The sequence below is a fragment of the Prinia subflava genome, chromosome Z, assembly GCF_021018805.1.
Source record: "Prinia subflava isolate CZ2003 ecotype Zambia chromosome Z, Cam_Psub_1.2, whole genome shotgun sequence".
In the NCBI taxonomy this organism is placed as follows: domain Eukaryota; kingdom Metazoa; phylum Chordata; class Aves; order Passeriformes; family Cisticolidae; genus Prinia; species Prinia subflava.
Genome location: NC_086283.1, coordinates 72,432,392 through 72,447,813, shown reverse-complemented (window position 1 = coordinate 72,447,813; position 15,422 = coordinate 72,432,392). Strand labels below are relative to the sequence as shown.

At 38.5% G+C, this 15,422-nt stretch overlaps 1 protein-coding gene across 16 annotated transcripts in view; it reads right to left on the bottom strand.

The window, feature by feature from the left end:
• Nucleotides 1–12,157: 12,157 nt before the first annotated feature.
• The window catches only part of MPDZ (multiple PDZ domain crumbs cell polarity complex component), a 95,650-nt gene continuing 92,385 nt past the window's right edge, over nt 12,158–15,422 (bottom strand). For all 16 annotated transcript variants that reach the window (XM_063423831.1, XM_063423832.1, XM_063423836.1 and 13 more), the window contains one exon: nt 12,158–15,396. In XM_063423831.1, the coding sequence (XP_063279901.1) occupies nt 15,250–15,396 (147 nt within the window). In that variant the 3' untranslated portion in view covers nt 12,158–15,249. The remainder of the gene's footprint in view (nt 15,397–15,422) is intronic.

Below are 15,422 nucleotides of genomic sequence, written 5' to 3'. Positions count from 1 at the left end.
GAAAATCAGAGTGTTGAGATCGGTTTCAGTGTGGCCCGTGTTTACTCTGCTGAGCCTGGGACTTCCCATTCAAGGCTGTGCAGAGCAGCAGGTGGTGTTGCAAACTGTGGTGCTGAAGGGCTGAGAAAAAGGAGCATTTTTCAGTCTTTGACAAGGCCCTTGACAAGTTTGGGGGCAACTCTGCAGACTGTGTAGGTAAACCCAGTTTAAGCCTAGGGCTGTGAGGCAACAGAAGGAAAAGTTTAGCTGACATATTTGGGTTTAAATCCTGGCAGTTGTTTCCTACCACCTCTCTCCAAACCACTGATTCTTACAAACTGGAGGTAGGCCTTGGGCTAATATGATGAAGCAACATATACTATATTTCCAAACATATTACTGATGGAGTAACATATACCACATTTCCAAATAGATGGAGTTCTCCTAACCACTCCAATTTGTCTGTTTATACGAAGCCGAATGCCACAGGATTCAAGCTTGAGAACAGCTACAATAGAATTTTTAGCCTATAAGCATGATCCATTTTCTGTGCCATCTCCATCAAAACCAAATCCCATCTCGGTTTGTTATCAGCTGAGCCAAAGTCTTTCAGAATCTCAGAAATTACCATCAACTTTAGAAACCATGCTTCAGGTTTCCTTAAGCATTTTAACATTTCTCTTGCGATAATAGTTTCAAGACCAAATACAAGTTCCCTGGTCAACTCTGTATCAGATCCATTATCTTGTTACAAAATTCTTTATTTTCCCACTTGAACACCTTTTTGAAAAACATTGGTGCTGGTATTATTGCCTCTCCAGTCCTAGTTATTATTAATTCTCTATTAATTTACTATTAAGAAGGGAAAGCTGCTTCCACTGAATATCTTATGATAGCTTAAATAATTTAAATCCATTAAAAATTTTATAGCTGCATAATTATCACTTATAAATTAAGTGATGCAATTAGTGAGCAATATAAACAGTCTCCTGCTCTACAGGTGCCAGCCCAAAGAAATTTCCTTTGCACAGAGCAGAACATCGTGTGGTTTATCACTAAGGCAGTTGTGAGCTGGTAACTGCCCTGCCAAGTGCTCCAGTGGTGCTGCTGCTAAACAGCAGGGTGTCAACCCTTTTCCTCACTGTGCTGGGAGGCAATATCTTCCTGGATAATAAGTATTACATGCCTGCCCTGAGGAAAAGGTTCAAGATTTTGGACACTGGAAAGACTGACGTTCATAGCCTTAACTGAATGAAAGCTGAGGTGCTGTGCAAAACCTAAGAAAGCAATTCAGTTAACTAGTGTAGATGGCTGATCAATCTGAGAATTCTTTGTACAGTCTTGTTGTGGATGTTTGACCTTTCCTTTATTCTGTAAAGAGACATTTGGTAATCTCAGAGGATGTTCAGACAACAAAATGTTTGGAATGCTGCATGCCAGAGCTCTTCCAAGTTAAGAAAATGCTACTTTGAAAAAAATCCTTGCCTTAGAAGATTTTAAATATATATATATATATATGTCTCCCAAATATCTCTCAGAGGAACACTACATTATGATTTACACTACATCTAAACATTTTGCACCTTCTCTGTTCCCTTTGACTGAGCTGGTTTTATCACATGTATTCTCAAGTAGTCACTGCCACATGGAAAGGATCTGGTTCTACTGATACCTTTCTGCACATCAACCACAAGAACTGGCTAGTGCTCCCTTGTTCATGAGAAGTGTTGTGTTGTTGTTCTGGTATTTGAGCAGACAAGGGGAGTAGGGTTGGAAGACTAAGATCATCTGCAACCAAGCTCAGCTTACTTTTTGACTTACGGTAAACTGGTCATTTCCAGAATTCCAAGCAGTCTCTGTGTGGAGTTCTTCCAAGCCCAAAGCCTCTGCTCTCAATTCCTCTCTGAATGAGCAGTCCTAAGGTGCCATGTGGCAACCCAAAGACAAGTGCACACTTCTTCTCATCTCTCCAGGTGTGCCAGATCCAGCAACATGCTGGAATTTGACCTGCCTTTGCTGTGCTGCACCATGCAATATGGAGCACAAGAGAGGGGGATCTGTTGATGACAAAACTGCACCAGCTTTTGGGGCCAGGCTTGTCCTGTTTCTCCATCCAAGCTGTAATTCTCTTTGAACAGAAACAGGTGTATCATATATTTTCCCTGGCACACAGAGGCTATTATCTTATCCATTTCATTCCCTAAGGCAAAAATTCTAAGTTTCCTCCTTGCCACTGGCACTTGGAGCAAAATTCAGATTCTGTGGTTTCAATTATAATTTTTGACATTTCATAGTACATCAAAATGCCTCATTTGTAAGCAGAGATCAATAATTACATATTAAGGCAAGACAGAGAATGCCTTTAATAATGTGCAAAAATGTACTCATGGCAATAAAAAGGGATTTTTACCTGTAATGAGTCAAGTGGTGCAGCTGGAATCTCATCACAACTATATTTTGGCTGAAAAAATATACATTTGGATGAAAAACAGGCATTTGCTCTGGCCCCTTGAAGATCAGGGAGCTCTGATGACACCATTGGACTCATCATCCCTTAAAGCATTTGGACTGCTCAACACTTATTTTTCCATAACAGTAATTTCAGGGTATATTTATAGTACTGTACATTGTTGGTACAAGGTATATTTACAACTGCTGGAAACTTGTATTGAGCATATGATAAGGGGTGAGTAGAGGAAAAATTATGCCTTGCAAATTTAATTCAGATTTGCCCTGCTTGACTTGATCATTAACACAAAGCTGTTTACTATAGTTGTCTTAATTCCAGTTGCATGTTTTGTCTGCTCAAGCAGTAATTATAGGTCTTTGGAAAAGCAAGGAAGGAAACAATGATTACATGGATAGAGAGGGAAAGTTTTCCAGCTGAAATTAAGATTTGTTTTCCCACATGACCTAATTTAGGAATCTATTAATAAAGCATACAAGACATGTAACTACTTCTCTCTAGAGTTGTGCTTAGCTTTAAACATTACCCACCTTCTGCCTGTCTGCTGCTTACTTTCAGGTCACCATATCTCTCCTCTTAACACAACATAATCCAAAGGCAGTTTTTTGGGGTTGCTACACTATGAAAAAGTGTATTTTGGTGGTGTACCTGCTATCTTAACTGTCTTCAGGGACTAAAATACAGAGGTCTAAATCTCTGGTATCTGTAAGACATGTAGAAGACAGTCTGCTGTTTAATGAAGAGCGGATGGAGATGGTTTTGTAGATGTCCCCACTGATTCTTAAGTGATAGAGCACAGTTTTCCCAAGCTACTTGTTATCAGCAGAAACACCTAGGCAGGAATGTTCTCACCCTTTCTTGAGCTGGGCCTTACTCAGATGCACTGTAAGCACTGGAACAGGGTCTACAGAGCACCAGAAAGGTAAAGCTTGCCTGCACCTCTCCTGAGACAGGATAGCATAGTGATGTGTGGGTTCTAAACTTTTCAGTCAGATATCTTTGCTAATGCTTGCTTTCAGGAATGTCAGCAAGCACACATAGTATTGCTTATGTCCTGCACACTCCATCTCTCTTGCACACATGTTCACTCTGCTTTTTTTGAGAACCACATGCGCTGTTGACACAAATTCTGACTTTTCCAGCTTCCAACTCCTCTTGCCAAGCACATTTTTTTAAATTAAATAATGCTTGGCAGTGTATACAAGCAAACAATTACCCACACAAATTTGGTGCAAGCAAGTGTAAGACCACAGCAACAGAGGAGCGGAAGTTGGGTTTAATCATTAAAATGTGTTAAGTGAGGGTTCAGCAATTGTTTTTGTTCAACAAACCATGCTGTTTTATTGTGTGGTTAGCTTTTCTGGGCCACGGATTGAGCCTAACTCAGGCTTTAATTAAATGCACAGTTTTTGTGACAAAATGTAGGACCACCTCCCTACTCTGGCCGCTGCTGATCTTTTCACACAGATGAGGGCTGGATGACCCACCATTTTGGGACTCCACTGCATTGCTGACACAGCTAGCACTGTGTTGGCGACCAAATACAAGGGGGTTTTGTGTCTTCCCAAACAGACTAAGGAAATTAACTTCGGACCTCCAACTGCTGAGGTTGTTTTGTATTCTGTTGCTTCAGATGCTTCTGCATGTACCATTCTCACCTGGCCTTACTATTTCACCCAGCAGCTGGCCACTGCAATCTGCTTGATTAACTGTTAGCTACAGCAGTGTTCTTGGGATTTTGAGAATGACTTTATTCCCATGCAAAAAGTAAAACAAGGAAAAATTTCCCCATGGTAATTTGAGAAGCAGTCCTGCATCTAAATGAAGTCATGCCCAATGCTAATGAAAGAGCATTTGAAACCAAAGGGTAACCAAATGCCTTAGGCCATTTTATCATCTGAGGTACACAGGAGTAAATATGAAAGGCCTCTGATGTAGATTAATAGGCATCACAGGTATGTAAATGATGTCTCAATTTGGCACGCTATAACTTACTTGCTCTTAGATCTTAAAATACTCTAAACAGTAACTTTATAACACAAGAAAACTGTTCTTAATTCCCTACAAAAGCTCCACGTAATTTTAAAATAAAGTTAATTAGGAAAGAAACCTTTTATAAATAAAACAAATACTTTAAACTAAATATTAAAGATCAGAGATTACTTGGGGGAAAAAAAATCTTGCTTCAGGTTTCACTACAGATTAGAAATACTATCAGAAAAATATACTATCAGAAAACCCCCCCCAAAATTAAGGCATTAGGTTGTGTTCTCATTTTTCCTACTCTGCACTGATGCCATCCTAGATCTCCCAGGACTCATAGTCTGGTTTACCAAGGCATATGTGCTTTCACCTAACACTTCCTTGTGGTAACTCCAGTTCCTTCTAAAAGAATGGCAACCAGGAGCCCGTACTTTCAAAAATAACTGGCTAGAATTGTATGTTGGCAAATCAGCTAGGTTTTACCACCTCTAATGTGCTAAATGCAGATTGTCTTATGAGCAAGTATTTTATGCCTTTGCCTTTACTTGGGTAATCTTCCCTGCTCAGGTCACACACAGGCTTCTAGGGCACAGCCTCTAGGGCACTTTACCCCTCTAAACTTATATGAAAAAGACTCTCAGTTTTTTGACAGCAGGTCTCCAAAACAAGGACTCTCCCCCCAAAAAGAACTACTGAATTACATAACTCATAATCTGCAAGGCACCATCCCCACATCTCACATGAGAAAAACAAAACTGTGCAATAAGCAGGGTGCTGCAGACAGGTTTCTGAGATTGTGCCTTACCTTACCTAGCAGTTGCTTATGCACACATGCACTGATGGATTCACACTGAGGTTTTACATGTCTCTTGGCTTTTCACTTTCTGGCTGTAAGTTAATGGGTGTGAGAACAATGCCCACATGTGCCACTTTAAGAACAATGTTTTATGTAACCCAGATTAAAATTTAACTGGCCTGTTTCACTGTTCAGTATGTGCAGCCTGTACAATGGGATCTGATAAAGATCAGTTTTGCTGGAACTTGTTTTCACAGCACTTACAAAAACAGCTTCCCTGCCACTGGCACTTGGAGCAAAACAAGCTGCAAAATTTGCTGCATTTGAGAATGAAGTAACATGCTTGCTGTGGTTTTACATGTGCAATAAATATAAGGCCAAAAAGGGGCTGGAAGGATTTCTAATGCAGTGTCAGTTGCTAGTCTTGCTTTAGTTGCATTGTTACACTAGTTCACCTCCTAGTCCTGTAGGAAATGGCGTTACTGGCCTGGCAACTGCAAATAGCTGTCAGCTACTAAAGGACACCTAAAGCAGCTTGAAAGTGTGAATGAAAACCTTACTCAAATCCATGCTTGCATTATGGACTCTTGTCATTAAGGAAGTTCAGCCCTCCAAGCTGCAGTTGAGGGACTGGTGTGGGAGGAAACAGGAGAGCTGCAAAAATCTTCATTTAAATTGTGGAGAAACAGATGATCAACCTTGTTTAAATATATGCCTCTCACATGCTGTCAGGAAAAGGTGAATTTATAGAAACTGGTAGGTAATGATATTCTGGGTGTACCATAAGTGCAAGCAAGCCTCAAAGACAGTACATGCATCTCCTGACAACAGGCTGTCATTTCTGCAAGAACCTATTCACTGGCTGAATGAGTTCACACATGCATCAGCCCAGTCCACTGGGAACTCCTGTGAGCTCCTATCAATGACAGCCAAGACTGAGGTCTTTGAAGTCCCCATACCTGAGATGAAGCATGCCTATAGCAAATAAGCCCCAGAATAGTTGCATAGTTTGATATCAGTCTGTCTAGGTACTTTAGAAGCAAGCCACAAGAGTCAGAGGCCCTGAGCTGATTATGGATCTCTCCTTCGAGACAAGCATTTAGGATGCATTACTCTAGGAGTTCAAGACCATCCAACTTTAGATTTTAGATCCTTGTGAAAAATTATTAAAACATTATCAAAGGTGTATGTGGCATTGGGTATAAAACCTCTGTTAATAAATAACAGAAGAATTTGTGATTACTTTGAAATTACTTGTATTGAGGAATGCAGTTTTCAAAGGAGACAGAGACACCAAGTTCTTACCTCGCACAGCTCCCACAGCACCATGCATACCTGTGTAAATTCCTCAAGACTGCCACAAAAAACTGTTTGTGAATGTGCAAAACAAAATTATGTATGTGCATTAAGTACATGGTTTGCAAGGGGACTGCAGAACCTATGAAAATGTACTGCGGGCAGAAAACCATGTCTTTCTCCTAAAACCTTTATGCCTTTCCTAACCCTTTAGAAAAAAATTCGTATGGGGCTGCTTGAAAGGCTATCTGTAAGCAAGTGGAAGCAGTACCCTTATTCCTTTCACAGCAGAGATTAGAAATTTCAGGCCCTGACTTCTCATGGAGATAATAAATAAAGATTTCTTCAAAATCTTAAACTATACTTGAAAAACTAAAAATTATGAATAATTTTGCAAAGGATAAACTTACAGACAGTGACAGACTTTTTTTCCCTCTGCAAATAAGCTGAGAATTTTTTGATGCATATTTTTGGAAAGCTTAATATCCCTATGGATATTTTTAGAGGTGTCTTTGTGATGGCCAGTATTAAAAAATTTGGATTTAATGCATATTTTGCTGAAGCTTGTGGTTTTCAATAAAAGTTCAAAAGTATTAAAACCAGGGTCAGAATAGGGTAACTATTCAAGCTACTGCTATGTAGTTTTCTGCTTGGAAATACATCAGTGTAGACATTTTAAATACACCAGAAGTTAAAATAACATTCTCCTGACTGAATAATTTCCATTAGGCTGCTGATATGCGCTGAACACCAACAACAGGCTCCAGCAGTTTGTTTTGGAGTGCTTGTGCTCGTTTCAGTCTCTGCAATCCATGCTGTTTGAGATTTACCTTGATTCTCTAGTGCTATCTAGTGGCTAATACTGAAAATTATTAATGTGTATAAAAGTAGCTAAACAAAAGTGAGCTTCTATTAACCAATCTAGGACCTTTTTCCAGGGCTAGTCTGACTTCAAGGTGTGCATGTAGGGCTGTGTAGTAGAGCCAAATAACCTTTCCCACAAAGCTTCAGTACCCAAAGCTCCCAGGCTAAGTGCACAAGCTGAAACCAGCAGCTGCTTGCACAAACACCTTGATTATTTGTTTTGTAATACAAGAGAAACACTCACGGAGCTATCTCCATGGCTATTTGTGCCTGAAAAGGTGAGCACTTCCCCTCTTCTGCTACCTGTTAATTTAACTTACCCCTCTCCTGTTAATTCAATTCACTTTTGAATTGAAATTTCATACTACAGCAGTTGCAGCCATCTTTCAAAACAGAGAAGCACATAGGCTGCCAGGTATCACTAAATATATTCCAGTATATATATCTCAGTATACTTTTGTGCCCTTGCTGCTGGTTGCCCAACATTTCTATTTAGTTCACCTCCTCCTTGACATTTAGAAGGAAACCAACCCTATACAGCTTGCCACTTTGGCTTGTTCAGAGATTTGTTAGCTTGGGCAACAGATTCAAGATTTATACTCAAGTGTGAGTCAATAATATATGTACATGAGTTCAAACTATCAGTAAAGTAAAACTGAGTACGATTCCTGTATAGAAAAGGAAGAATCCTTTGAATGTGAGGTTTTTCACATGGATCTAAACAAAGGGCTTCTATCAGGACCTCTGAAGTGTATTCGTACTTCATGAGGTGATCCTAGCCCCAGAAACATAGCATCAATATCCCAGACCCAAACATTTCTCAGCTGCAAATAGGACTTCATTGTCCTGGAATGTGTTCCATTGTTAAACTTACCAGACTAATAGAAAAGATATACATTCACATTAGAAAAAGGTTCACTGGGAATCAAAATCACACAGAAGAAACAGATAAAGCCTCTGCTGCAGTTTTTCTGACATTAAAATAGATCAAATATTTATTCTCTTTTTAAAAATTCTTTGAGAACCTTTACATATTAAAAAGGATTAGAGTACTTATTTTAACTTCTTCTGTAAGGGAAAAAACCCCATCCCTGGCAGGAAATATGTGCAGGCCAATAGTTAGCACTTACACAGTACTATTCCCAAATCTACACATGCACAGACATGCATGAGCACACACATAGCCTTTGACATCCTCCTCTCACACAAAATTCCCACCCAGCCCAATGTGCAGACTCCAATCAAATGAAATGGGAGCAGGAGAAGTGCAGACAAGAGCGGTTTGGCTGCTGGCAAAATAGTTAGCTTCGAAGAGACTTTGACTTAGAGTGGAAAGAAGAGAACATATTACAGCAAACAATAAACTATTAATGAGCTATTTATACTAAATATTCTATAAATCTGCACTTAAAGCAAAAGTCCACTTGTATTCTTTTTCTTCCTGCTTTAGCAATCACAATAGAAAAAAAGCCTTTTTCCAGAGGGAGACTGTATACACAGAATTCTGATGGTCAGCTTCCACTTGAATCAAACAAAAGCCCAGTTCTTCCTAGGAAGATAAGGCATAGATTGAAGAGAGCATGCTCAATCACAATAGAAAAATCAGCTCAGACCAGGTTTCTACCTTGTCTCAAGCAAATATCCTTCCTGCCCAGATTTATCCTTATTGCACCGGTTTTGTTAATTCAACAAAAAGGCAATCACTGATGTCATTCAGTGTTGTGAAAGAGGCTATAAAAGCCTTACCACGAAAGTCGGTCCATAAATATTTTTGTGAAATAATCAACATACATATTTAGTTAGAACATGTTCTAGGTCAACATTAACAATAAATTTGAGTGCACTACTCATCATATATGTGTTTAAAAAGGGAGGTACCTGAGGTACCCAATAGAACTCAATAAAGGCACAACAAATTCAGGTCCTCTACATGATCTTTAAATTTAAGCCAAGGTGCCCAAGGATAGATCTTTTCAAAAACCCCCACAGTCAACCAGCCACCCAAGACCTGATTTCCAGGACTGCAAGTGAAATCTGGGGTATGTACCAGTATGCAGGACTGAAAAGTGCCAGCATGCAACAGTCCTGTCAAGGAGTGTCTCTGGAGCCTGCTGTACCCACAGGCGAGTTGCTGACCACTACATCTGTCAGAGAATAGCCAGCTTGAGCTTTCGTCTGCCTGAGACTTAAAACTCGTAACTTCTCATACAGACAGAAGCCTACAGTTATGCTTCCAAAACGCTGCTGGACCTTAGTTTTCAAATGAAGTTTGACTTGCAATGAGAAATGGTGGAGCCTAGAACTTCTCTTACACTAACTTTTCCAGGGCATGGAAAATTTCAAGTAGCATACCATCCAGATGCACCTTAAAAGAAGCTGCAGATGGAGTGGATGTTTTCTGGTGCGTAAGATCACCAAGAAACAACACCAATTTACTACACTAAATGGGTCATTTCTGTTACTTAATTCCCCAATCAGCATGAAGTCTCCAGCCCAGACATTAGGTCTGCTTGGATTCCCCAAGAGAATTCTAACATTAACATTTTCCTGCGTGTATATATGTATAATATATGTGTACATATTTATCAAACCCAAGAAAATTATGTATTTGAAATGCTGAATTTTCTTTTATTTTTAATTTCAAGGATATAAGAAGAATACATTATTTATCTAATAAAGTGTTCTTTATTAGATTCTTTATTATTCAGAGGAACTCTACACTTGGGAAAAAAAATGGGGAAAAGAGTTAGTGTGAACTAACCAAAAAAAAAAAGAATACTAGCACTTTTACCATTCTTCTGGTCTTGGTGACAGCAATAAAGGTTAATACTTTTTCCATATGACAATCTTTTGTTATTACCTGCCCTCAGTGGCCTCTGTCACAAACAGGAATTCCAGTGAACATCTGCTGCCTTAACAATTAGGACTGCATTGAGGTCTATCTATCTATCTAAAACTCATTTGCAATACTGATCTACTTCCAACAGACATATTCACATTTAACAATGAGAAAAGAATATATTTTTTTAGTCAGAACAAGCTGTGTATGTTTTTGACAGTTTCTGATACACATTCCCCCAAAAAGTGAGTACAACTTGTACCTACTAACTACCCAAGGTGCTGCTCCCACTGCTTTTTGTAAAATTTCCAATAATGTGAAACCTTAAGGTGTTGGACACAGTGGCTTTGCCATCCCTGTGATGACAAGGTACTTGAAAGTTACAGCCTGAAAAGACCTTTCCTGTGCCTCAGCCTAAATGCTTCTGTGAGGTGCCCAAACTATCTCTAACTGGTGTGCAGTAGTGGAAATCCGATAATGCATCATTTAAATGTACCCGATGCCCTCAGTTTTCTGAGTCCTGCTATGATGCCCTCTTCTGTGGCTGTGGACAGTGAGAAGCATAAACAAAACACTATGAAAACACACCAAACTGACACTGTTGTTGAACCGTGCTGCACAGGACTCAAAAAGGCAACTGACAGCAATACTCAAGAACATTCACTCTCTTTTAGATACAATGTCTACATTGGTCAGACAAAGCATACTTTTAATTAAACTGAATTCACTTAACAAAGTGAAGTCTTAACTAATAAAAAACCAAAGGCTGAAATACCAGAAAATATTAACAAGTGTTAACAAATTGAAAGCCTCCCGTCTTAGAGAAAAAGCTTTTTCTTGTCTGCCTATGGACAGACTGGACATATAACTGCAAGAACTTAAAAAATCCAGGTAAGTTGTTTTTGTATGTGATTCAAACACTCCTTTGATGTAATTAAAAAAGTTACATATTTAGACTACTTATATGAAGATCAAAAACAATGGACTGAATAGAAAGTAATCTGAAGAGAAATAGTAAGCGAAAACCTGCTTGGCTCACTTTCACAAACCAATTTGCAGCTGCAACTAAACAAAAAAATCTCCAGTTGAAAACCAATAATTTAGTTTGGAAAATTCTGTTATTTTCAGCTCAGGCATACACAGATTTTAGAATATCTTATCAGAATTTAATCTCCTTTCTACTGAAATAAGAGAAGCAGCATCTACATTTTTTCTATTCAAGCAATCATTTTCACTGGGAGTAGAAAGCTTAGGAAGATTTTATGACAGGAGGGTAAGATCATAGGAACCTGGATCTACTTGGGCATCATTTTCCATTAAGTGTATTCTTCTCAAGTGTTTGAATTGGATCTTCTTACCTGTCATTGTTGTCATTTCCATGAATACTGGTGGCCAAACTTCATAAGTTAATGCACTACCCTGCAACACCAGCTATGGACTAAAACATTATGTTAAAGATCTACATGTCTGTTGAGGAACATGCATGATGACCAGTTACAAAAGAAAAATCCTCACTGCAGGTGTTGAATATGCTAAGGACAATACTGTTTACTATTACAAATATTTACAGTTTTAAAACATTTGTAAAGAAAGTGCAAACTTTATCATTAGTAGCTTCAATTGGAGCTTAAAGGAGAAGTGCCCTTTACACAGGAGTATTTTACATGCTTCAAACTATTTGTTTTTAAAAACAAGAAAAAAACGTGTGTAGAAATCTAACAAATGACCCTTTTCCAATGTCACTCCCATTTTGAGGTAAGGCTTTCTTTGCAAAACACTATTAAAGTTGTAAGTACTTCCACATTACTTGCAAGTCTCTGTCAGCAAAACAAAATATCTTCTTGACACTTAACAACAAAGATGACACTTTTTTCTTCTTCTAGGTCTATAAAATACAAAGCTTTTTTTTTTTTTTTTTTTTTTTTTTCCCCTCTCCTTATAAAAAGAGACTGAACAGTGTGAAGGAAAGGGGATCAGCAATAGCTATTAAATTCCAACCCTTCTCCCAGCTGAGAATTAACAATACTACTGCTGCCATAAAGCTAACCCAGAAATAAAATCTAACAGAGCAATGAACAGAAAAGCAGCCATGCCAAAGATATCTGCTCACTGTCAAGAAATGAAACATGCATTCCTATGAATCGGCTGGCCTTTGTCCAGACCCATGCTTTCAAAAAGTGACAGTCTCTTTTCATTAATACCACTCTGATTACCGCTCAGCAATGAATAGCTGAGAATTAAACAAAGTTAAAAGAAAGGGCTGGATATCTGACCAGAAAATGGGATGGACCCTTTAAGATGCCAGATCCTTCTTAACCTGTAGCATAGTAACATAGAAAAAATGTAATTAAAACCATAAAACTTGGTAGAACTGGGCCACAGTACCTAGTATCTTACAGGAATAATATCTGTGACTGAAAAGTTACATTGAATACAAAATGATAAAAAAACCTATACATACTAAGCCGGAAAAGTTTATTACTACATGGCCCAGTGAATGGCAGCCACCAAGCAGTGGTCATGCAACAGTTTCCTGGCATGGGGCTTGGGGGAGAGCCTGTTCTCTGAGTTCCAAGCTCCATGGCCCCTTATTTTTGTCCCTCATGGCACATCCCATGCCTGAAGGAATGCTTTTTTAACAATGATTAATGCTCTCTGTTACAAAAGAGCAAGACAGCTTCACAGTTTCATGAATTTGCTAAGGGTTTACAAGTGAAGATAAAATCTCAAAAAAAAAATCATTTTTTAGCATTTTTTAGCAGATGCTTTCAGGTTCACATCAAGAGTAATGACTTCTTTTAACTATTAAATTGTTTTGAATTAACCTTTTGCAACAGAATGAATAATGCAAGTATGCCATTATAAAGCAACCAGTAACACACCCAGAACTTTACTTCATGGTGACAGTTTGGAATTTATTAATTTAAATGCCCCATTGTGACACAAGAGCAGTAACAAAATAGCTGTACACTACTTCTGTTACAAATATAGATACTATTTAAAGTGACTTTACATACTCTAATGTAGGCATTTCTCACTCTATGCAAGGAGTAAGTACAAAAGCAATTCAGTAACAGCAGCATCCAGTAATGGTACCATCTAGTTTATTGCATCTTAGCCTACCACAGTGTAACTTCTAGAATAGCTATAAAGACAAAGAGAATGGTTTTTTTGTTAATTCACTTACACATAGCTATCAATTCGTTAATACTTTGACAGACACTCCTAATACTGCTTTTGTGGCCCACTAAAATGAATGCTAGTCTTCTGTGTTATCCCCTAATAATGGCCTGAACCATTGCCATTTTCAGCTTTATTTTCAGCTCATATCTCTTACATGATAGCTGAGATAGTGGCCTTGTTGCTAAAATTCAATTTTTGCTAACTAATACAAAGCATCCTGCTGCTAAATAGCATACTAGTTTGACTGGTATCTTCCTCTCTCAAAATACTCAGCTAGAGTTTTCTGCAGGAAAATAAATCATGGGAAAAGTATGCTTTATGTGCCAGATTCCTAAAAGCATGGCAGGCAAAGGCAGGCAGGTTACAATTAGCTAAGTGTTCCATTGAGTGCAGTTTTTAGAAAAAGTTTTAGTGATGAGAAAGGGATGCATCTATTGACCACGCTGCTGATCCACGAACAGCTCCACAGTTGCAATGTACTTGCTAGACACTTTTATCTGTGCCTTTAAAATTAATATCCCCAAAATAATAGTTGTAGCTAGTCAAAGCTCCTCTTCTGCTTATTACTGATGCAAACCTTCACTGCTGTCTTACTACTCACCTCCACTGTGAGGCTTTTTCAGGTCTTTACCCATCCTCAATCCCTGGTTGTATGCCTCCTCAGTTCAAGGAGTTCTCTACCTTTGTTGTTAGTGATAATGGCAGCAACATCATTAATAGCAGCTTATTCCACACTGCCAATATTCAGACATCTGCTGGCAGCTAAGCAGAGGTGCTCTGAGAGGTTTGATAACATCTCTGATGCAAGCAGTTTGCAGAAATGTTTGCAATGATCTTGTACGTAGTTGCACGCTGGAAGAGGACAACCTTTGTTCACAGACACTTCGTATTAGGAAAGTTGTTTTCACTCATATATATTATAAAATATTCCTATTTTAAAAGTCTAGTTCTTCTAATACTGCAGTTTCTGGACATTTTCAATCACCAGGAATAGTTTTCACTAGTAATGGATATTTCAGCCCTGAGCACAAGTCCCACAAAACCCACAAACAAAACAAACAAACAAAAACCAAAACCACCATCACCACCACCAACATACCTCCCTACCACTGACAAAATAATGAAACCCTCAAACCTAGGCCAAGTGAAACACAGTGTTTGAGGGTTTTTTTCAGATACACCATGACTTAGGAAATTTAAATGTTTGTAAAAACACAAAAAGACAAGCAAAATAATCCACCCAAGTCACCAATCTAGTTCCTTCTACTTGAGCATTGTGAAATAATTTGGTGATTGAACAGTTTGGGTTGAAAGGAACCTTAAAAATCATCTAGTTCCAAAGACTAGTTCCATCTAGTCCATTAACCGTCTGACTCCAGATTACATACTTTTCCCCTTATCTTCCACATGTGTCTTTTAATATTACTTTCTTTCTTCAATAACCTTATTCCTTTTTTCTGACTACTGCTACCCATGCAACCCCCTTGCTGACTTGGTGAATTTATCATTTTCCAACATTATTCAAATACTGAAAGTCTCTTACAAAACATTTCAGTTTTCTTGTGTGGTTATTAATGAAAACATTTTTTTTTCATGGTGACTTACTAAGAGGAAAAATATCAATGTGTTTCCATAGCTAACATAACTTCATCACAGTGGTTTGACAGGAAGAGAAGTTCTTCCAATGTATACAAAAATATGCTTAAATATTACTTTTCTTCAGTGTTGTAATGCAGTCCTGTGAAGCTGAAAGAGCAAGACTACACAAACATTTCCATTCTCTTTACTATGTGGAAAGTAAACAATATTGTCTCATTGGCCCTAACCCATCAGGCAGACAGCTCATGACAATACAGTCAGAGTGACTGCTCCTTTTGTCCTTTTCAGAATAGCAACTGCTTCTTCATGGGTCACCCCTTCTAAACTCTGCCCATTCACAGCAATGATTTGATCCCCCCTCTTGAGGCGTCCATCTTCTGCTGCTGCACCCTGGAATGACAGAAGAAATAATTTCA